Raw genomic sequence first — 24,265 nt, forward strand, 5'->3', positions numbered from 1 at the left:
ACCCCATGTATTTACCCTGCTCAACCCTCTGACACTAAGGGGCAATTTAGCACGGCCAATACACCTAAGCTGCACATCTTTGGAGTGTGGGAGGAAACCTGAGCACCCGGAGGAAACCCACACGGACATGGGGAGAATGTGTAAACTCCACACAGACAGTGACCCAAGCCGGGAATCGAACCTGGATCCCTGGTGCTGTGAGGCAGCAGTGCTACCCACCATGTATGCCAATATACATTACCTCTTTTCTTTAATCATTTAGATCTTTATTAACAGTCCAGAACCTTCCAGGAGATTTCAGAACCCACCACCCACTGGGATTTCAGACATTGATAGGCTATCGTCAATCGACGAAAGACTTGAATAGGGCACTCACTGAGTGTTAAAATGGGCGGCGCGGGCTTGTGGGGACAAAGGGCCTGTTTTCTGGGCTGTGCTGTTCTTTGTTCTTTTGTTCTATCTAACGTAAACCATTACTATTCAACCACATCGTCACAGAGTCAGCAAGGTAACCAAAGATTGGCAAAAAGTCAACAACCAAATCATTGACAGATTAGACCATCAATCATCACAGGTCGCTTTGAGCTCCAGCTCTGCTGGTCTATATTATTGTTGCTTTAGGGATCTCCAACAGAGATTGAACCTTAAGCTGTGGGGGTGGTGTGGGATGCTGATCTACATTCTCCCTGTGTCCGGGTGGGTTTCCACTGGGTAATCCGGCTTCCTCCCGCATTCCAAAGATGTTGATTGGCCACACTAAATTGCCCCTTAAGTGTCAGCGGGATCAGCAGGGTAAATACATGGGGATAGGGCCTAGGTGGGATTGTTGTCGGTACAGGCTCGATGGGCTGAATGGCCTCCTGCTGCACCACAGGGATTCTATGATAAGTTAGAGCATTGAGCACCACAAATTCCAGGAGTTACCAAGAGTCAATCCCAGGGCAATGGCAGTAAAACAGAAATGGCCTCTCACCTCTATTTTTGGCTCCACTGGTCGGCGTGACATCGAGGGCCGAAGGGCCTGTACTGCGCTGTAAGGTTCTATCATTCTCAGTTCTCCGAGTGTGAATTAACTTTATTCGTTCGTTTCCAGGCACTAATCAGGAATCTTTTGATTTTAAAATGATTGTTGCTTTACCAATCTCCAACAGGGATTGAACCTTAAGCTGCAGGTGGCGGGGGTCAGGGTGGAGGAGGTTGGGGGCTCGGGGGGGGTTAAGGAAGTTGGGGGGGGGGGGGTCAGCGGCTGGGAGGGGTCGGGGATCTGGGGTCTGGTGCAGGGGGTGGGGAGCTGGCGGGGATCTGTGGGTGCAAGGGTTGGCAGGTGGAGGGATGGGGAGGTGATGAAGGTGGGGGGGGGGTGGGAGTGAGGGTGAGTCAGGATGTGATGCTTAATTACAGCAGATATCCTGATGTCCTGAGCGTCGTTGACAGTGGGAATATTTTGCGGCGCAGCTTTGTTTACCGGATAAATTATTACTCGGAATAATTTAGTGAAAACGTACGGGAAACGTTTCTCGCCCGGGTCATAGTTCCTCATTGGAAAGCGATTTGAAAACTGTGCAACGTTCTTTCTTACCTGCTGAGGTTTCCTGGGTTTGGCCACCAGAGGCGCTGTTTGAGGAGTCCACATCTTTGGCCACACCAGCATTCACCAGAGCCTTTCAACAAAGCACAAACTGGTCATCAGAGGCAAAGGATGAGCCTAGCTGCTGGTTTATTGCGAATTGCACACTTGCGCCCACTCTGTGGGGCACACGGCAACATATTGGCTTGGATTTTCACAGCCAATGGCAAAGCAAGAATACTTCCCACCGACCTAAAACTGCCCACAGAGATGTAGCGATCTAGGGGTCTAGCATTCTAGGATCTAGTGATCCAGGGATCTAACAATGAAAGCTGTGGCGGGAATCACCCTTTTCCCTCTTACAGGTTAAATCTTGTGCTAATTCAGGGAAGTGTCTGGTTAGCCTCCTTGTCAGAAAGCTGTTGGGGCCAGTTTCAAGAGGGAGCCACACATGGCCTCTGCGGCAAAAGGGATCAAGGGGTATGGAGAGAAAGCAGGAATGTGATACTGAACATACGTGATCAACCATGATCATATTGAGTGGTGGTGCAGGCTCGAAGGGACAAATGGCCTCCTCCTGTTCTATGTTTCTAGTGATGCCAGCAAGCAGGTAGACCACAAGACCATAAGACATAGGAGCAGAATTAGGCCATTCAGCCCATCGAGTCTGCTCCGCCATGCAATCATGGCTGATATCTTTTTCATCCCCATTCTCCTGCCTTTTCCCCATAATCCCTGATCCCCTTATTAATCAAGAACCTATCTATCTCTGTCTTAGTGACACTCAATGACCTGGCCTCCACAGCCTTCTGAGGCAAAGAGTTCCACAGATTCACCACTCTCTGGCTGAAGAAATTCCTCCTCATCTCTGTTTTAGAGGGATGTCTCTTCTCTCTGATGTTGTGCCCTTGAGTTCTAGTCTCTCCCACTGGTGGAAACATCCTCTCCATGTCCACTCTATCTTGGCCACTCAGTATCCTATAAGTTGCAGTTGGATTCCCCCGTCACCCTTCCAATCTCCATCGAGTACAGACCCCGAGTCCTCAACCGCCCCTCATGTGACAAACTCTTCATTCCCCGAATCATTCTTGTGAACCTCCTCTGGACCCCCTCCAAAGCCAGCACATCCTTTCTTAGGTATGGGGTCCAAAACTGCTCACAATACTTCAAATGGGGTCTGACCAGAGCCTCATACAGCCTCAGCAGTACATCCCTGCTCTTGTATTCTAGCCCTCTAGAAATGAATGTTAACATTGAATGAACATAGAGAATCCATCAACTTGATCATTTCACACACACAGCAAACCGGCAAGTTAACAGCATTTTAAATCAGTCACTTTCAGATAGCAAAGTAAAGTCTATTTATCAGTGTCACAAGTTGGCTTACGTTAACACTACAATGAAGTTACTGTGAAAATCCCCTAGTCGCCACACTCCGGCGCCTGTTCGGGTACGCTGAGGGAGAAATTAGCACGGCCAATTCACCTAACCAGCACGTCTTTCTGTGGGAGGAAACCCATGCAGACATGGGGAGAATGTGCAGACTCTCCACAAACAGTCACCCAATCCAGGAATTGAACCCAGGTCTCTGGGGCTGTGAGGCAGCAATGCCAACTGTTGTGCCACTGTGCCGCTCGGTACAACTATATTAAGGTAGAAGCTAAAAGGAAAATAAAGTGATCTTCAGAAAAATTTGGTATTTGTTAATTATTGTTGAGACTTTTGACGTTCAACAAAGGTAAAGTTAGTTTTTCAGGACTAGTGTGGTTGTTTATCAGTAATTTTGAGGTTAGTACATTGTCACAAATGCAGTTACGCCTCACTGTGTTTTTCAAGGTTTAAACATGTGACTAATAAGGGCATAGCTTAGAAAAACAAGGAGGTTATGCTGGACTTAGACAAGACACCAGTTAGACCTCAGCTGGAATATTGTGCACTGTTCTGGGCGCCGCACTATAGAAAGGATGTGACCCATTGGAGGGAGTGTGGAAGAAGTTTACAAGAATAGTTCCAGGGATGAGGAACTTCAGTTATGAGGATAGATTGGAGAGGTTGAGACTGTTCTCCTTGGAGAGAAGGCAGCCAAGAGATGGAGATGCTCAAAATCATGAGGGGGCTGGACAGAGTAGACAGGGAGAAACTGTTTCCCCTTGTAACAGGATCGAGAATGAGAGGGCACAGACCGAAAGTGGTTTTCGAAAGAAGCAAATGCGATGTGAGAAAAAAAATATTTTCGCATAGTGAGTGGTTGGGCTCTGGAACACACTGCCTGGGAGTGTGGCGGAGGCAGGTTCAATTGGGGGGGCTCTTTCGGGTCAAAGGCAGGTTCAATTGGGGCATTAGGTGATAATTTGAATAGAAACAATGTGCAGCAGTTACGGGCAAAAGGGGCAGGGGAATGGCACCAAGTCATGATGCTTGTTTGGAGAGCTGGTGTAGACATGATGGGCCAAATGGCCTCCCTAAGCATCGTAAAAACTCTGCGATTTTGTTATCTTGCTGGGGCAGTGGCCCTTACCAATTCAGGATTGCACTGGAGATTAAAGTTTATTTATTAGTCACAAGTAAGGCTTACATTAACACTGCAATGAAGTTATTGTGAAATTTCCCTAGTCGCCACACTCCAATGCCTGTTCGGGTCAATGCACCCTAACCAGCACGTCCTTCAGACTGTGGGAGGAAACCAGAGCGCCTGGAGGAAACCCATGCAGACACTAGGAGAATGTACAAACGCCACGCAGACGGTGACCCAAGCCAGGAATCGAACCCAGGTCCCCGGCGCTGTGAGGCAGCAGTGCTAACCCACTGTGCCACCCGGAGATTACAGTCAGTGGAAACTCCGATGTTGCAGGGGGCGGCAGTTCTAACTGACAACACCTTTTGGATTTCCACTTCATTCTGCACACGTTGCTGTCAGTTTGAGTGGAGTAAGGGGTAACATAACTAACATTTTCCTTTTGTGTAGCAGGGTAGCTGCCCTGAAGGGAGGTTTTGTGGAACAGTGCAGGCTGGCGTCCCTGATCCAAGCCTGAAAGCTCCAAATGCAAGTCCCAGCCTTGGCCAAGGAAGATGGTTTCCTAGCTCATGGATGGCACGGCAGCACAATGGTTGGCGCTAGTGCCTCACAGTGCCAGGGACACATGTTCAATTCTGGCCTTGGGTCTGTGTGGAGTTTGCACATTCTCCCCGTGTCTGCGTGGGTTTCCTCTGGGTGCACCAGTTTCCTCTCACACTCCAAAGATCTGCAGCTTGGGTGGATTGGCCATGCTAAACTGCCCATTTAGTATCCCAAGATGTGTAGGTTCTGGGGATTAACGGGAAATGTACAGGGTTATGGGGATAGGTCCTGGGTAAAGTTTAAAGTTTATTGATTTATAAGCACCACAAGTAGGTGGACATTAACACTGCAATGAATTTACCGCACCACACCAGTGCTTTTTTCGGGTACACTGAGGGGAAATTTTAGCATGACCAATGCTCCTAACCAGCATGTCTTTCGGACTGTGGGAGGAAACAGGAGCACCCGGAGGAAACCCATGCAGACACAGGGAGAACGTGTAGATTCCACACAGACAGTGACCCAAGCCGGGAATCGAACCCGGATTCCTGGCGCCGTGAAGCAGCAGTGCTAACCATTATGCCACTGTGCCACCGTGATGCTCCGTTAGAGAGTCGGTGCAGACTCAATGGGCCGAATAGCAGTGCTGGGATTCTACGATTCTATTGCGGTCAAGCAGATTAAGTAGCAGCTTCTAAATCCATTCAACACAGGTCAATGGGGAGGCAGTAAGAGCGGGAGAGATTCCTGGAATGTAAATTGGAGCCTCCATCGTCACTATCCACAGTTCCGGGCTACAACACGAATGGAAAAGTGTGAGCGGCCACCAAACCTTGAATGCCCCCATGGGGCCACTGGTTCAGTTAGGTGGATGGCCGGAGTGGATCAGATAAGTGCCAACAGCACTGGGTTCAGTCCCCATTCTGCTTGGGGTGCATTCGGGACGTACCTCTTTGCCCTCCCTGTGGTGGGGGGGGGGGGAGACCCATCTTCAGGTATAGAACTAAAGATGAAGAGGAAAAGTAGTAGTGCCCCTGGAGGCCAGATGAAGAATGGCAATGGGAAATGGCATGGTGGAGATAGTTCATTCTGTCAACTGAGGCAAGTGGAGAGAGCGGGGTGGGGAGATAATGAATTATTGGTGCATTAAGTTATCTCTACTGTCTGTTCTTACCTGATTGGATGCTTTGTTCCAGTTGATTCTGCAAATCACGATGAGAAAGGAAGTTAATTGGACAAGCACACAGCTAAGCATTCCGGACCAGAGACCTGCGGAATAACGATGGTGCGGTGAGTATGGAGACTTCCTTTCCTTTATGGACTAGTTCATCTTTATCAGGTGTCAGCCCGTGTGGAGATATTTGGCCTCAGCACCCCTTGGAATTGGCTTGTGAAGAATTCAGGGAGGAATCGCGCTCCGGATTAATATCGAACAATCCCAATTGGAAATGTGAGAAAGTTGGACAGGGTCCCTGACTGGGCTCGGCTCTGATCCTCTCCTCCTGCCAACATTCCCGTGTCTATGGTTACAGATGGGACATGGCCTTGGGAGGAAGGTCCCCCATCTGAGGGCCCCCAAAATTACACAGGGCTGGTTAGACTCATGTTGCACCCAAGAGACAGAAATTACACCCAATTACACTCTTATAGAATCGTAGAATCCTACAGTGCATTCGGAGGGCATTCAGCCCATCGAGTCTGCACTGACCACAGTCCCACCCAGGCCTATCTCCCTAACCCTATGCATTTACCCTAGCCAATCTCTGGAATTCTCTGCCCGTTGAAGTGGTGGAGGCTGCCTCGCTAAATATTTTTAAGACGTGGGTTGATGGGTTTTTGATAAGCGAGGGGATTAAGGGTTATGGGGAGAGGGCGGGAATGTGGAACTGAGCCACGACAGATCAGCCATGATCTTATTGAATGGTGGGGCAGGCTCGAAGGGCTAGATGGCCTACTCCTGCTCCTATTTCTTATGTTCTTATGTTCAATCCCCCTGACACCAAGGGCAATTTAGCACGGTTAATCCACCTAACCATTACATCTTTGGACTGTGGGAGGAAACCAGAGCACCCAGAGGAAACTCATGAAGACACGGGGAGAATGTGCACACAGACAGTGACCCAAGCCAGGAATCGAACCCGGGTCCCAGGCAGTTCCCAGCTTGGGTCACTGTCTGTGTGGAGTTTGTACGTTCTCTCCGTGTCTGCGTAGGTTTCCTCCGGATGCTCTGGTTTTCTCCCATAGTTCAAAGACGTGCTGGTTAGGTGCATTGGCCATGTTAAATTGCCCCTCAGTGTATCCAAACAGGCGACTAGGGGATTTTCACAGTAACTTCATTACTACGTGAACGTAAGCCCACTTGTGACTAATAAATAAACGTTTTAGTGTGAGGGGACTAACAGGGTGGGGTTGCGTGAATAGGGCCTTGGGTGGGATTCTTGTCGGTGCAGACTTGATGGGCCAAATGGCTTCCTTCTACACTGCAAGGATTCTCTGATAATTACTAATAATTTCTGGGAAAGAACAAGAGAGGAACACTATTTAAATTCGTACCAGTTACACCAAGTTTGGCGGCAAACATCAGTGAGATTCCAATGGGAAGCCCAATTAGGTAATATCCAACTAGATTCCCGATCGCTCCCAGTTTCTGCTTCCCAGCTCCTCTTAACACTCCACCACTTACACTCTGCAGAGGAGACAGACAGAATGTATCACAGAGACCACACAACTTGATGCAGCTCCTACAGGAAGGAAATTAAACCTGGTCCCCCAATGATTCAGAACCAATGGGTTACAGTTAGAACACTGATGTTACGCAGGAAATGTGGTCACCTCACTTTCCTTGTGTCGTAGACATGAGTGTTACAAAGTAAAAAACACATTTCTGAATTAATAGCATTAAATAACAAAGGCGAGAAGATTCTTTGTGTGAAGGGCAGCAAGGAATATGGACTCAGGGCAAGAACATGGCATTCAGGTGCAGATCAGCCGTAATATAGTTAACTGATGGAGCAGACCCAAGGGACTCAATGGTCTCCTCCTGTTCCCATGGTCCAAATGAAATAAGAAATAGGAGCAGGAGTAGGCCATCCAGCCCTTCGAGCCTGCCCCGCCATTCAATAAGATCATGGCTGATCTGTCGCTGCTCAGTCCCACTTTCCCGCCCTCTCCCCATAACCCTTAATCCCCTCTCCTATCAAAAACCCATCAACCCGCGTCTTAAAAATATTTAGCGAGGCAGCCTCCACCACTTCAATGGGCAGAGAATTCCAGAGATTCACCACCCTTTGAGTGAAGAAGTTCCTCCTCAACTCCGTTCTAAACCGCCCCCCTTTTATCTTGAGGCTGTGCCCCCTAGTCCTACTGTCTTTATTGAGCGGGAAGAGTCTTTCCACCTCTATCCTATCCATCCCATTCATCATCTTATACGTCTCAATGAGATCTCCCCTCATTCTTCTAAACTCTAACGAGTACAAGCCCAGTTTATTCAGCCTCTCCTCATAGCTCAACCCCCTCAACTCCGGTATCAGCCTAGTAAACCTCCTCTGCACTCCCTCCAAGGCCAAAATATCTTTGCGCAGGTGCGGCGCCCAAAACTGCACACAGTACTCCAGCTGCGGCCTCACCAATGCCCTATACAGCTGCAGCAAGACCTCCCTACTTTTATATTCAATCCCCCTCGCTATGAAGGACAGCATCCCATTCGCCTTCCTGACCACCTGCTGCACCTGCAAGCTGGGTTTTTGCAACTCATGCACAAGGACCCCGAGGTCCCTCTGCACCGTCGCCTGCTGCAGTTTTTCGCCCCGTAAGCAATAGTCCTTCCTACCATTCTTCCTACCAAAGTGGACCACCTCACACTTGCCAACATTAAATTCCATTTGCCATTTCCTGGCCCATTCGCCCAGCCTATCTAGATCCTTCTGTAGACTCTCCACACCCTCCGCACAATTTGCCGTTCCCCCAATCTTGGTGTCATCAGCAAATTTCAACACTCTACACTCGGTTCCCTCCTCCAGATCATCTATATAAATGGTAAAAAGCTGAGGCCCCAGCACCGACCCCTGGGGCACTCCACTAGTCACCATCTGCCAATCCGAATAGCACCCGTTGACCCCCACTCTCTGCCTCCTATTTGACAACCAATCCTCTATCCACGCTAACACCCTACCCCCAACTCCATGTCCCTCGACCTTCTGCAATAACCTCTTGTGAGGTACTTTGTCAAACGCCTTCTGAAAATCTAGAAAGACCACATCCACCGGCTCTCCTCTATCCACCGCCCTAGACACATCCTCATAGAACGCCAGTAAATTTGTCAGACACGACTTCCCTTTAATGAAACCGTGCTGTGTCTGCTCTATCAAGCAATTCCCTTCAAGATGCCTCGCAATTTCCTCCTTAATGACAGATTCTAACATTTTACCTACCACAGACGTTAAACTAACCGGCCTATAATTCCCCGCCTTTTGCCTGGCACCCTTCTTAAACAACGGCGTAACATTAGCCGTTTTCCAATCATCCGGCACTTCCCCGGAATCCAGCGACGTCTGGAAAATAACCACCAATGCATCCACTATCACCTCCGCCATTTCTTTCAGAACCCTCGGATGCATTCCATCCGGTCCTGGGGACTTGTCCACAATCAGCCCCTCCAGTCTGTCGAGCACCGCCTCTCTAGTAACAGTAATGTCATTAAGACCCTCCAGTCCTACCACCTTTCCATCGCTAACACCCGGCAAATTATTCACGTCCTCCTCCGTGAAGACAGAAACAAAAAAGTTATTCAATACCTTAGCCGTATCCCCGTCCCCTACCACTAGGTCCCCTTTCTCATCCTCTAAAGGACCAACATTTACCCTAGCCAGCCTCTTCCTTTTTATATATTTATAAAAACTCTTGCTATCCTTTTTTTATATTAAGCACTAGCCCAGCTTCATAGTTTCTCCTACCCTTCTTTATCAACTTCTTTGTCAATCTTTGTTGACATTTAAACCTCTCCCAATCCTCTTCTCGCCCACTACTCTTAGCTACTCTAAATTCCTCCGCTTTTAGTTTAACACTTTCCTTCACCTCCTTCGTTATCCACGGCTTATTACCTCTCCTCCTACTATCCTTTTTGACCATCGGAATAAATTTCCGCTGAGCACCAAGAAAGATCTCCTTAAAGATCCTCCACTGCTCCTCAACAGACCCTCCCTCCAACGCGCTCCCCCAGTCCACATTCGCCAATTCTTCTCTCATCCTACCGTACTCCCCTCTATTCAAACAGAGGACGCGTGTCCGGGAACCCACTTTCTCCTCCTCCATCTGCACCAGAAACTCCACCATACAATGATCACTCTCCCCAAGAGGATCCTTCACCACAAGATCCCTAATTCTACCCGCCTCATTACATAGCACCAGATCCAAGATAGCTCGCTCCCTCGTCGGCTCCAACACACACTGTTCGAGGAAACTATCCCGGCAGCATTCCAAGAACTCTTCCTCGAGCCCCCCGCGTCCAACATGGGTCGACCAATCAATATGCAGATTGAAATCCCCCATAACTACGGCCGTCTCATTCCTGCACGCCCCACTTATTTGCGCGTTAACAGCCCGCCCCACCTCCAGATCCCGTGTGATTATGTTTCACTGTTGAAGGTTCCATGATTCAATCTCAACATCTTTAATCAGACTTCAGTTTAAAAAGAAACAATTAAGGCTGAAAATGAAACACTTTAAACCATTCCCAGGTAAAAGACAAATGAGGTCGATTTCCTGAGGAGTTTCACACACTGTCCATCGGGTGGTGGCTCTGTGGGTGCAAAGGGTTCTCATGAATTCCCAATTTAATTAATCAGCGATTGTCTCATATTTATGCCCCTGAGTTCTGGTCCTGATCGTGGAACACTCTCTGGACTATCACACACCTTAATCAGCTTAAAAGCCTCCAGCTGTTTACCATAGAATCCATACAGTGCAGAAAGAGGCCATTTAGCCCATCAGATCAGCACCAACTCTCCAAAGGAGCGTCACACTCCCCGTAAAACCTACACATTTGCCGCAGCGAATCCACCTAACCTGCATAAATTTGGACACTAAGGGGCAATTTAGCATGGCCAATCCATCTAACCACATCTTTGGACACTCAGGGGCAATTTAGCATGGCCAATCCATCTAACCTGCACATCTTTGGACACTAAGGAGCAAGTTAGCAGGGTCAATCCACATTACCTATACATCTTTGGACACTAAGGAGCAATTTGGCATGGCCAATTCACCTAACCTACACATTTTTTACACTAAGGGACAATTTAGCATGGCCAATCTTTGGACACTAAGGGACAATTTAGCATGGTGAATCCACCTAACCTACATCTTTAGGCACTAAGAGGTAATTTAGCATGGCCAATTCATCTAACCCACACATCTTTTACATAAAGGGGCAATTTAGCATAGCCAATCCCCCTAACCTGCACATCTTTGGACTGTGGGAAGAAACCAGATCACCTGGAGGAAACCCACACAGACACAAGGGAGAATGTGCAAACTCCATACGACAGTCACCCAAGGCTGGAATCGAACCCAGGTCCCGGGCGCTGTGAGACAACAGTGCTAACCACTGGGCCACCCAGCCTTCTCTTTTCTAATAATGGTCAGATGCTGATATACTCACCGACATGCTATCAAACAAATGAAAAGTAGCAGATTGTGGCATTACTTCTGCAACTAACTGAACAATTTCTCTGGAAAGTGAAAAGGGGGATATTAGAGCACTTTCTCATGATTCTGAATCCATTTTGTAAATGTTTGTTTATGAGTTTTTATGCTTGATGAGTTTTTTTCACTCACTTGTCATTGGTGAAGATATAGCCCACCACATTCCTTACTGCTCCAAGTATCGCTGCACTGACTAAGGAAATGCAACCTGTGGAAACAAATACACGTGTGAAAGAATTCTTGCTGGAGATTGAATGGTTGAATGCTTTCGAGAAGGAGATAGACATATTTCTAATAAAATAAGGGATAATGGGGAATGGGTAGAAGGTGGATTTGAGACCAGGGAGAGATCAGCCATGACCTGATTGAATGGCGGAGCAGGCTGGAACAGCTGAATTTGCCAACTTCTGCTCCTAATTCCCATGTGCCTATTTAAAGTTCCAGTTCTAAAGAAAGTTGCCCTTCACAGTTCTATTCTTTCCTCTACTTTTTCCAAAACAGGACCTCCCCTCTGTTTTCCTGGATAAAGATTCTCTGTCTGGAGTATTTGGAGTATTGTGAGCAGTTTTGGTCCCTGTATCCAAGGAAGGATGTGCTGGCCTTGGAAAGGGTCCAGAGGAGATTCACAAGAATGATCCCTGGAGTGAAGAGCTTGTTGTATAAGGAATGGTTGAGGACTCCGGGTCTGTACTCGTTGGAGTTTAGAAGGATGAGGGGGGGATCTTATTGAAACTTACAGGATACTGCGAGGCCTGGATAGAGTGGATGTGGAGAGGATGTTTCCACTAGTAGGAAAAACTAGAACCAGAGGGCACAACCTCAGGCTAAAGGGACGATCCTTTAAAACAGAGATGAGGAGGGATTTCTTCAGCCAGAGAGTGGTGAATCTGTGGAACTCTTTGCCGCAGAAGGCTGTGGAGGCCAGGTCATTGAGTGTCTTTAAGACAGGTTCTTGATCATTAAGGGGATCAGGGGTTATGGGGAAAAGGCAGGAGAATGGGGATGAGAAAGTTATCAGCCGTGATTGGATGGCGGAGCAGAGTCGATGGGCCGAGTGGCCTAATTCTACTCCTATGTCTTATGGTCTTATAGTCTGGTTACAGACTGATGGATCCCATCCCTTCCCTACTGCTTTCCATAGAACCATGGAATCCCTACAATGCAGAAGGAGGTCATTTGGCCCATTGAGTCTGCACCAACTATATGAAAGAACATTTTATCCAGGCCCAAATCCTTCTGCTCTGTCCCTACATTTGCCATGGCTAATCCACCTAACCCACACATCTTTGGACACTGCAGGACAATTTAGCATGGCCAATCCACCTAACCTACATACGTTTGTACACTGTGGGAGAATTTAGCATAGCTAGCCCACCTAACCTGCACATCTTTGGAGTGTGGGAGGAAACCGGAGCATCCGGAGGAAACCCACACAGACACGGGGAGAACGCACAAACTCCGCACAGACAGTGACCTGAGACTGGAATTGAACTGTGGTCCCTGGCACCCTGAAACAGCAGTGTTAGCCACTGTGCCACCGTGCCATCCTTTCCTTTTACTTATCAAGTTGAGACAGCGAATGTCAACCTATTTTCCTGTGGTTGGGGTGCCATCATTGTGTGATGTGGCCTCATCCTCCTTGTCCACGCCCACACTCTGGATAAACATCGGGAGTGGGGCCCAAGGCCGATTTCTCCCTCCCTCATCCTGATTGTTGAGGCTGGACTCTGACTGACATTGTGATGGAGATCATCTCCCTCAACTTCAACACAGATCTGGCTTCAAACATGGGATCACCCCAATACATGTTTGTTAGGAATTAAGTATTTGAATGAAATGAATGTTGTATAAGGGATTATGTACTTGAAGGAATTTAAATGTGTTTGAATGGATTTTTAATGGATTGAATGGATTGAATGGTTTGAATGGATTTGTTAAATAATGAAGTACGCAATAGACACTTAGAGCTTTATTTTATTTCATCGCATTATGGCTACTGACTTCTGGCCATGGTGGATACCAGACAAGTTGGCAGAGAGGATGTCAGGGCAAAGAATGGTAGGTGACGGGTCATGGGTTGGCACTGAGTTGGCATGAAAGTTATAAAAGACTACAAGGATGAGTGTGGTGTCATGGATTAGCATTATATAGTGTATCTATGGGCTATAAACGGCCATGGGGTGAGTAGAGTGGCATATGTTGGCATGAATGGCATGGAAGGGGCAAAGTTGGATTGGTTGGAGAGGACAGGTGGTGGCATGCATTGGGAATGTGAGAGGGTGTGGGAGGAGTTGAGAGCTGGGGGCTTTTTTTGTTTCTATTTCACAGTAACTTCATTGCAGTGTTAATGTAAGCCTACTTGTGACTAATAGATAGACTTTCACCGTAACTGGGTTGAAGTTCCAGAGCGCTGAGGTTGATCTCGACAAGTGATCTTGGTCTAGACATTTTTAATTGGTTCATCAACAGCCACAAGGTTAAAAAATAGAGCGCTTGCCGATGATTTCTGCAGTTTGGAACCCTATTTCCGACTCCTCCTGTAATGAAACGGTCTACAGAAGGATTTGGATAACATCCAGTCTTGGGTTGGCAAATGATGGCGCACATTGGCACCATGTCAGTGCCAGTTTAATCACCCTTCTCAAACAAGGGGCCCGTCTGATAGGTCCTTGGATCAAAGGGGAAATCCCTCTAAATGCCCCCGCGGGGCTGGCGGGGGTGGCCTTCCCCACCTGCAACCTCCTTCTGTGGGAGACGGAGCCAGGACTAACAGCAACTGGAGGTGGAAGGGGTCTGAATAAAATGAAAGGGCAGGTCTGTGTCAGGGTGGGAGGCAGGAGTGTTTAATTGACCTCTTGGCCTTACTAGCATGGCCATTGCTGAGTGTCCCATCATCCAACTCCAGAGGAATCAATATTGTCCAACATTGATCTAACTGGAGCAGTTAGATTAACAGCTTAGTTACAGGAACTGGACAGACTCTCTGCAATTTGGCCCTTTAAAGCTTCTACTCCATCTACCAGGATGTAGAAAGCTGCTAAGGTGACATCCACAATATCTCCTGCAACTGCTGCCACAGAGGAGAAGAAGAGCCTCAATGTAGAGGAAACACCGAGTGGCCATTAAACTCACACACCATCCTGTCCTGACCATATATCATTCCGTCATTGTCCCTGGCTCGGAATCCTGGAATTCCCTGCCTAACACCACAGTGAAAGCACCAGCACCATAAGAACTATAATGAGGAGACCCGTCACCAATATCATCTCAGGGGCACTAGGAAGAGGCAATAAATTCAGCATTAGCAAAATCCCAAACCATAAAGTGTTTAAAAACCTCCAATGAAAGTGTCTTGTGTGTAGACATCAGGCTAGGATGGAATCAGGCACAGCTGTGATAACTCCTGCAGTCAAATAGCCTGGTAACAATTACTGTCTAGTCTCGTTTACAAAGAATGACCAATTGGGAATGTTACGGAGGACACTGACACTCAGAGAGGTGTATCCCAATGAGGAACAGAAACCTTCTGGAGAGGTTAAAGGGGAGGAGAGTGCAGGGAAGGGGAGGGGGATGGAATGTGTGGGGGAAGGAGAGGGGAAGGGTTGGGAGGAGAGGGGAAGGGTGGGGAGGGGACGGAAGGGAGGAGAGGGAAGAGGGGGGAGAGAAAGAAGAGGGGAGGGGAGGGAAACGGAGGGGAGGGGTGGGGAGGGGAAGGAAGGGGAGGAGAGGGAAAGGGGAGAAAAGGAGGGGAGGGGAGGGAAAGGAGAGGGGAGGGGAGTGTGGGGGAGGTATTTAGAGAGATTGTGGGGATCACATTGTTGGAATAATCAGTGATAGTCAATGAGTTTGAACTATTGGACTCACCTATACAGTATAAAGCAACTTTAGTAGAGTTTATAGCCTGTTCTGGATTATTGGCTCCCAACGCACTACCCACATGGACAGTTGCAGCCATACTGTATCCCAGAGAAACCTGCCGGAGAAAGAGTATAAAGAGTTACTGCCTCTAATTAACCTGCTACTGCAAAGTCACTGACCCTCCAATATACCTGTGGCTGGATCACCGATCAGGAAGGCCCGGGATTCAGTCCCTCCTTTGTGCCGAGTTACCTGGGCCTGAATTCTCCGGCCCTCTGCACCCTGCTGCCACTGCCAGCGAGAATGGAGAATCAGGCGCTCACTGCGGCAGGACAGGAGAATCCCAGCCGTGGGCGAGGTCGGAGAATCCTACCCCTGATCTCCATTGGGAAGTGGTTAGTTTTCCAATTAACCTCATTAATCACCACCCCCAACATCACCCTCTGGGTTCCTGGAAAGAATAAAACTAGTCAGGGTCAATTTCTGATTATTTCTTATTTATTTGTGGGACATGGGGGTCGCTGGCTGGGCCAGCATTTATTGCCCATCCCTAGTTGCGTGAGGGCAGTTGAGAGTCAACCACATTGCTGTGGCCCTGGAGTCACATGTAGGCCAGACCGGGTAAGGACGGCAGATTTCCTTCCCTAAAGTACATTAGTGAACCAGATGGGTCTTTCCGATTATGGTTTCATGGTCATCGGTAGACTCTGAATTCCAGACATTTTTTAAGTTCTGCCGTGGTGGGATTTGAACCCAGGTCCCTAGAGCATTAGCTGAGTCTCTGGATTTATAGTTCAGTAATAATACCACTAGGCCATCACCTTACTGCCCATTAATCTTGCTACAAGATAGCTGAATGACAAAAGCATGGGGCAGAATTGTGATTCCCTCCTTTGATCTAAGCAGCACGGTGGCAGAGTGGTTAGCACCACTGCCTCACAGCGCCAAGGACCCGGGTTCGATTCCCGGCTTGGGTCATTGTCTGTGTGGAGTCTGCACATCCTCCTCATGTTTGCGTGGGTTTCCTCCGGGTGGTCCAGTTTCCTCCCACACTCCAAACATGTGCGGGTGCGGGTGAGGTTGAGTGGCCAGGCTAAATTGCCCCTTAGTCTCTTAGGACATCTAGGTTAGAGGATTTAATGGGGATTGGGCCTGGTTGGGATTGTTGTTGGTGCAGATTCGATGGGCCAAATGGCCTCCTTCTGCACTGTAGGAATTTTAGAATCAAATTGCCTTCTGATACTGGATATAATCTCACTATAGCTTCATCCCTCCCTAACACACCTTTGATCTAATAACTTTCTACAGTTTCTGCACCCCTCTAATTCCAGTCTCTTGCCCACCAGTTCATCATTGGCATCCTTGCCTTCCATTGTGTGGACCCTAACCTGGAATTCACTGATCTAAATGTCTCTCTCTGCCTGGCTATCTTTGCGTTTTTTAAGACATTTACATGCTAAACATTGTTGTCCATGCCCAATGAGGTTGGGCAGAGGGTCCTGCAGACCAACCGCAATGCCCGCCACCCCCTCAAAGCTCACCCCCTCTGGCCATGCCCACCCCACTGTTGTTCACCACCACACAAGGTCTCATCAGAATTCTTGGGAGAAAAGATGCTGTGTTTGAAAATGCAATGTCTGATTCCCAGCTAGAGAGCTTCAGTCTCATCCCAGCCTCTATGTTCAGTTTCTTTGTTTTCAACCCAGAGGGGATTTTGATTTGATTTATTATCATCACAAACAAAGAACAAAGAAATTTATGGCACAAGAACAGCTCTCCAAGCCTGCATTGACCATGCTGCCTGACTGAACTAAAACCCCCTACCTTTCCAGGGACCATGTCCCTCTATTCCCATCCTATTCCTGTATTTGTCCAGACGCCCCTTAAAACTCACTATCGTATCTGCTTCCACTACCTGCCCCGGCAGCGAGTTCCAGGCATCCATCACCCTCTGTGTAAAAAAACTTGCCTTATGCATCTCCTTTAAACATTGCCCCTCACACCTTAAATCTATGCCCCCCTAGTAATTGACTTTTCCATCCTGGGAAAAAGCTTGGAACTAATCACTCTGTCCAAGCCCCTCAAAATCTTGTAGATTTCTATCAGGTCGCCCCTCAACCTCCGTCATTCCAGTGAGAACAAACCAAGTTTCTCCAACCTCTCCTCATAGCTAATGCCCTCCATACCAGGCAACACCCTGGTAAATCTTTCCCATACCCTCTCCAAAGCCTCCACATCCTTCAGGTAGTGTGGCTATTTGGTAGTGTGGGACACAATGAAAAGTATTGTTTCCCGCGTGCTATATAGACAAAGCACACCATTCATAGAGAATGAGGGAGAGAAGGAAAGGAGAGAGTGCAGAATGTAGTGTTACAGTCATAGCTAGGGTGTAGAGAAAGATCAATTTAACGTGAGGTAGGTCCATTCAAATGTCTGGTGGCAGCAGGGAAGAAGCTGTTCTTGAGGCGGTTGGTACGTGACCTCAGACTTTTGTATCTCCTTCCTGATGGAAGGTGGAAGAGAGAATGTCCGGGGTGCGTGCTGCGTGATGAGAATGCAATCTCACAATTAAATGTTGTTGGGAATCGCAGCTGTTGCTTCACAGTTGTGTCAGGAGTATTTCTTATTCTTCGCTGGGACATGGGCATCGCTGGCTGGGCCAGCATTTATTGCCCATTCCCAGTTGCCCCTTGAGAAGGTGGTGGTGAATCGCTGCAGTCCGTGTGCTGTGGGTTGACCCACAATGCCGTTAGGGAGGAAATTCCAGGATTTTGACCCAGCGACCGCGGAGGAACAGCGATGTATTTCCAAATCGGGATGGTGAGTGGCTTAGATGGGAATTCGCAGGTGGTGTCCCCATGTATCTGCTGCCCTTGTCCTTCTAGATGGAAGTGGTCGTGGGTTTGGAAGGTGCTGTCTAAGGATCTTTGATGAATTGCTGCGCTGCATATTGTAGATGGTACACACTGCTGCTACTGAGCGTCGGAGGTGGAGAGAGTGGATGTTTGTGGATAGGGTGCTAATCAAGTGGGCTGCTTTGTCCTGGATAGTGTCAAGCTTCTTGAATGTGGTTGGAGCTGCACACATCTAACACACTCCTGATTTGTACCTTGTAGATGATGGATAGGTTTTGGAGAGTCAGAATGTGAATTACTCATTGCAGTATTCCTAGCCTCTGACCTGCTCTTGTAGTCACTCTGTTTATTTGACTAGTCTAGTTGAGTTTCTGGTCAATGGTATTCCCAAGGAATTGCAGGATTCTTGGACTGTATGTGCAGCCAAAAGTCTCTTGAGCTATTCTCATTGAAAATCAGCTTCAGTGACTTAGAATCATTGAATCCCTACAGTGCAAAAGGAGGCCATTCAGCCCACTGAGCCTGCACCAACAACATTCCCACCTAGGGCCTATCCCCATAATCCCACATACTTATCCTGCTAATGCCCCTGACACAATTTCCCACGGCCAATCCATCTAACCTACACATCTTGGGACATTCAGGGACAATTTAGCACATCCAATCAATCTAACCTGCATTCCTTTCAGACTATGGGAGGAAATCAGAGCGCCCGGAGGAAACTCACGCAGACATGGGGAGAACATGCAGACTGTGACCCAAACCAGGAATCGAACCCAGGTCCCCGGTGTTGTGAGGCAGTAGTGCTAACCACTGTGCCGCCCCAAACAACAAAGGGACGGAGTTGAGGATGAATGTTCTGTGAAGAAAGAGGAGGAATTATAAGAAATCTTTTCCCAGAGGGGGTTATTAGGACATGGAATGCATTACCCCAAGGAGCTCTTGAGGGTGGGACAATAACCTGATTTAGAATAGAATTGTTTAAGTGTTAGAAAGGAACTTAATATGAAAGTGCATTGGAATGGAATTATAGAAGATAACTCCACAGTGGCACAATGGTTAGCACTGTGCCTCACTGTGCCTGGAACCGGGGTTTGATTCTGGCCTTGGGTGACTGTGTGGGGTTTGGACATTCTCCCCATATCTGTGAGTTTACTCTGGGTGCTCCGTTTTCCTCCCACTGTCCCAAGATGTGCAGATTAGATGGATTGGCCATGCTAAATTGCCCCTTAGTATCTAAAGATGTGTAGGTTAGATGGATTGGCCAGAGTAAGTTGTCCCTTAGTTTCCAAAGATGTGTAGGTGAGGTCAATTATCCATTGTAAATATGCAGGGTTATGGGGATAGTGTGGGAGTTGAGCCTCAGTAAGAAGCTCTTTCACAGAGTCAGTGCAGACACGATGGGCTGAGTGGCCTCCTTCTGCACTGTAGCGATTCTATGATTCTAGCTGAAGAGCTGACACCAGGGCAGCAAACTGGGAATGTTTCACTTCCTTCTTTGATACATTTCAGTGAGGTTTCGGGGGACTTTTCTACTTAACAAATAGACTATTGGGATAGTCTGTTTTGTTGAGATTGAAATGAAAATTTAAATTTAACCTTCATTTGATGCCTTCTCCAGAAGTAAGTGTAATGTTGTTCCCTTTGTGTTAAAATTGGTATTCTTTGGTTAAACTTGTATTAGGACTGTGAGTATTGGTCTTGTGCAGAAATTCCATCCTTACCCTGTACGCTATTGTGATAATCTGCAAAACAATGGTCTGGGCTCCAAGTTGAACTTCATTAATTAACCCTGCGAACAGGAAGGGAAACAAGCAATAAATTGAAGTTAATTGAAGTCAACAGGCATCAAAACAAAAAACAAACATCTTGTGTAGAATTAACCTTTCAATAGAAGTTAAGTCAATTTCTGCTGCCCCCATTTGGTGGGGGCGAGAATCATTGAATCATACAGCGCTGAAGAGGCCATTTGGCCCATCAGGTCTATTCCAACTCATACTCAGGCTTACCTTGTAACTCTACACATTTACCCCGCTAATCCTCCCAACCTATGTTAGAACGTAACCAATGATAATATTGGATCTGTGACCAATGGTAACATGCTGTAAGGGTCAGCTGACCCAGTAAACCATGCAACCAATGACAAAATGATGTGGTGGCCTGCTGACCAGCTAACTCGCTATCAGTAAGAAGCTGCTGGGGTTTGGGGGAGCTTGGAATTGCCCAGGGTGAGGCCTCAAGTGTTGGAGTAATGAAGTTTCTTTATTAAACCTTTTTTCTTTGATTTATAAGATGGAGTAAGTCTTGTTTTATTTTATTGCCTACAATTGAAGAGTTTCTTCTTGGTGGATCAACAACCTATATATCTTGAGAGACTAAGGGGAAATTTACATGGTCAAATTACCTAACCTGCACATATTTGGAGGAAACCCCAGCACCCAAAGGAAACCCACTCAGACACGGGGAGAATGTGCTGTCTTAGACAGTGAACCAAGGCTGGATTCGAACCTGGCTCCCTAGTGCTGTGAGGCAGCAGTGCTAACCACTGTGCTGCCAACATGCACACCAACCTCTAATTATCCACCCTTTATCATTGCCACCTCACCCTTAGAACCTGCACCCGAGAGGGTGGGGAGGTGTCAGGGTTCCAGCTTTCGGCCAAGTGAAGTCACTTCCAGGATGATTTGAAACTGGATTTCCCTCCAATTTCCCCACCCCCGCAGGGGGCAATGTTGGACCTCCAAGTTGCTGCTCCCCAGGGCAGCCCGTGTGGGATCGACAACTCAGCAAATTACAGAATTAACCTTCACACCCGGGTGCCACATGCTGTCAAAGATAATTTGTGTAATTTATTTATTAGTGTCCCAAAGAGGCTTACATTAACACTGCAATGAAGCTACTGTGAAAATCCCCCAGTCGCCACACTCTGGCACCTGTTCGGGTACACTGAGGGAGAATTTAGCATGGCCAGTGCACCTTATCAGCGCGTCTTTTGGACTGTGGGACGAAAAACCATAGCAAACCCACACAGACACGGGGAGAATGTGCAGACTCCGCACAGACAGCGACCCAAGCTGGGAATTGAACCTGAATTCTAGGCGCTGGGAGGTAGTAGCGCTAGCCACTGTGCCACCGTGCTGCCCATATATAAATGTTCGGCAGAGTCTAGGACGTGCTCCCGAGCAGGAACATGTCCATGGACTGAGACAACATTGAATCATTGATGTTTACAACAGGGAACAGGCCACTTGCCCCATTGTATCTGTGCCAGCTCTTTAACATTCACAAAGAGCAAGGGCAAAATTCATAAGTTCATGGTGTGTGAAAATTTGCTTTTAATTTTCATTCAGCCATGACTCTCCCATGTTGTATGTACCTTGTAACATAACCATGCCTCTTAACAAATGATTAGTTCATTCTCTACGGAAGGAAGTGCAGTTCCTTCTATACAAAAGCCTCCTAATAATTGAATTGAAGATTTGCACTAATGAGTGCGAATGCATAAAGAGATAGGATACTTTTCGGAAATGCCAGTCAGGCTAACAGTTCCTGTGGCTTGATTTGCAAACCCTTTCACAGCAGCCACGCTCCTCTCCCTCCCCTGTTCTGCCAGTGACTCCCCACCTTTCCCCCCTGTGGCCAACAAAAATACAGAATTGGAAATAGAAAACGGCACAAAGTACAATGTTTCCCAACATTTGCGAAAGTTCACATCCTTCCCTTTTTAATCCCGTGCTTTGGAGAGGAATAGGACTGAACGCGACTCTCAGTGTCATTTATCCCGGACTAATACACAGACTCTTCGCTGGGTGATTCCAGAGTTCCATCTTATGTTAACTCAGAGGCTTTTGTATTATCAAATAAGGTTTTCAAAGTAGGCCAACTTTAGACCAATGATCCACAAGACTTTTATTGTGTCTCCTACCTTACGGCACAGTGACACGGTGGTTAGCACTACTGTCTCATAGAGCCAGAGACACAGGTTCAATTATGGTCTTGGGTCACTATCTGTCTGGAGTTTGCATTTTTTTCCCCTGTCTGCGTGGGTTTCCTCCGGGTGCTCCGGTTTCCTCCCACAGTCCAAAATGTGTGAATTAGGTGGATTAGCCATGCTAAATTAACATAAGAACTAGGAGCAGGAGTAGGCCATCTGGCCCCTCGAGCCTGCTCCGCCATTCAATAAGATCACGGCTGATCTTTTTGTGGACTCAGCTCCACTTACCCGCCCGTTCACCATAACCCTTAATTCCTTTACTGTTCAAAAATATATCTATCCTTGCCTTAAAAACATTCAATGAGGGAGCCTCAACTGCTTCACTGGGCAGGGAATTCCACAGATTCACAACTCTTTGTGTGAAGAAGTTCCTCTTCAACTCAGTCCTAAATCTGATCCCCCTTATTCTGAGGCTATGCCTCTAGTTCTAGTTTCACCTGCCAGTGGAAACACCCTCTCTGCTTCTATCTTATCTATTCCCTTCATAATCTTATATGTTTCTATAAGATCTCTCCTCATTCTTCTGAATTCCAACGAGTGTAGCCCCAGTCTATTCAGTCTCTCCTCATAAGCCAACCCTCTCAACTCCGGAATCAACTGAGTGAATCTCCTCTGCACCCCCTCCAGTGCCAGTATATCCTTTCTCAAGCACTCCAGGTGTGGCCTCACCAGCACCTTATTCGGCTGCAACATAGCCTTACTGTTTTTAAACTCCATCCCTCTAGCAATGAAGGACAAACTTCCATTTGCCTTCTTAATGACCTGCTGCACTTGCAAACCAACTCCTTGAGATTCCTACACCAGGACACCCAGGTCCCTCTGCACAGCAGCATGCTGCAATTTTTTACCATTTAAATAATAGTCCATTTTGCTTTTATTCCTACCAAAATGGATGACCTCACATTTACCAACATTGTACTCCATCTATCAGATCCTCGCCCACTCACTTAGACTATCTATATCCCTTTGGAGACTTTCAGCGTCCTCTGCACACATTACTCTGCCACTCATCTTAGTGTCATCTGCAAATTTTGACACACTACACTTGGTTCCCAACTCCAAATCATCTATGTAAATCGTAAACAATTGCGGTCCCAACACTGATCCCTGAGGCACACCACTAATCACTGATTGCCAACCAGAAAAACACCAATTTACCCCCACTCTTTGCTTTCTGTTAGTTAACCAATCCTCTGTCCATGCTAATACATTACCTGTAACACCGTGCACCTTTATCTTATGCAGCAGCCTTTGGTGCGGCACTTTGTCAAATGCCTTCTGGAAATCCAGATGCACCACATCCACAGGTTCCCCATTGTCTACTGCACATGTAACGTTCCCAAAGAATTCCACCAAATTAGTCAAACATGACCTTCCCTTCATGAACCCATGCTGCGTCTTTCCAATGGGACAATTTATATCCAGATGTCTCGCTCTTTCTTCCTTGGTGATAGGTTCAAGCATTTTCCCTACTGCAGAAATTAACCCTAGTGGGTGTTAGCAAGGTAATTACATGGGGTTACGGGGATAGGGCCTGGGTGGGATTGTTGTTGGTGCATACTCGGTGGGATCTTTCCAAATTAGCACAACAATGGGAGAACCATAAAGACAGCCAGGCTCCATACTGTCTAGGGAGGTCATAGTCTTCTGTAAAACATGATGACCTGGCAGGGGCAGGGGGCAGGGGATGGGGGGAGGGTTAGTGGTGGGTGGGGGGGTGCAATTAACACATCATTGTAAATCGATTGGGCAAATACAACTCTTTGACATTATAATTGGGTAAACGGAACTGTCCAGAGAAATAATTAACAGAAATATATTGAAACATGTAGTTTGCATAATGAGATGAGAAAAGCCATCTCGTATCCAACTTGAGGAATTAATACACTAGTGTAAATCTTTGCAACTCGATAAAGTATAATAACCTGTATGAATCTACGATGGGCAGAGCGAACTGGCAGGCACCCTAAGATTTCAGACCGGGATTCATCTCTGCCTTGTGCGTGGAATAAAAACTTTTCTTGAAGTTCGACATGCTCTCCAAGGCTTGGTTAATTTTGTTTCCCTCCTGCACGCAGCAATGTGGTTGACTCTTAAATACCCCATGAAATGAAGGGCAGTGAGGGACAGACAATAAATGCCAGCCCAGCCAATGATACTCACACCCAATAAATGAGAGGTTTTTTTAAATTAGCGTGAGTCTCTGGCTTAGAATCCTGCAGTGCAGAAGG

General features: G+C 47.3%; 1 protein-coding gene across 1 annotated transcript in view; it reads right to left on the reverse strand.

Moving 5' to 3' along the window:
* The window catches only part of LOC145357456 (multidrug and toxin extrusion protein 1-like), a 45,075-nt gene that overhangs the window by 736 nt on the left and 20,074 nt on the right, over window positions 1-24,265 (reverse strand). Inside the window, exons 10-16 of the mRNA XM_080210809.1 lie at window positions 19,765-19,832; window positions 15,192-15,300; window positions 11,460-11,535; window positions 11,284-11,353; window positions 7,179-7,311; window positions 5,800-5,894; window positions 1,580-1,661 (exon numbers count right to left, since the gene is read on the reverse strand). Of these exons, the coding sequence (XP_080066935.1) occupies window positions 1,580-1,661; window positions 5,800-5,894; window positions 7,179-7,311; window positions 11,284-11,353; window positions 11,460-11,535; window positions 15,192-15,300; window positions 19,765-19,832 (633 nt within the window). The remainder of the gene's footprint in view (window positions 1-1,579; window positions 1,662-5,799; window positions 5,895-7,178; window positions 7,312-11,283; window positions 11,354-11,459; window positions 11,536-15,191; window positions 15,301-19,764; window positions 19,833-24,265) is intronic.

This window comes from Carcharhinus amblyrhynchos, chromosome 23, assembly GCF_965287045.1.
Source record: "Carcharhinus amblyrhynchos chromosome 23, sCarAmb.v2.hapA, whole genome shotgun sequence".
Classification (NCBI taxonomy): domain Eukaryota; kingdom Metazoa; phylum Chordata; class Chondrichthyes; order Carcharhiniformes; family Carcharhinidae; genus Carcharhinus; species Carcharhinus amblyrhynchos.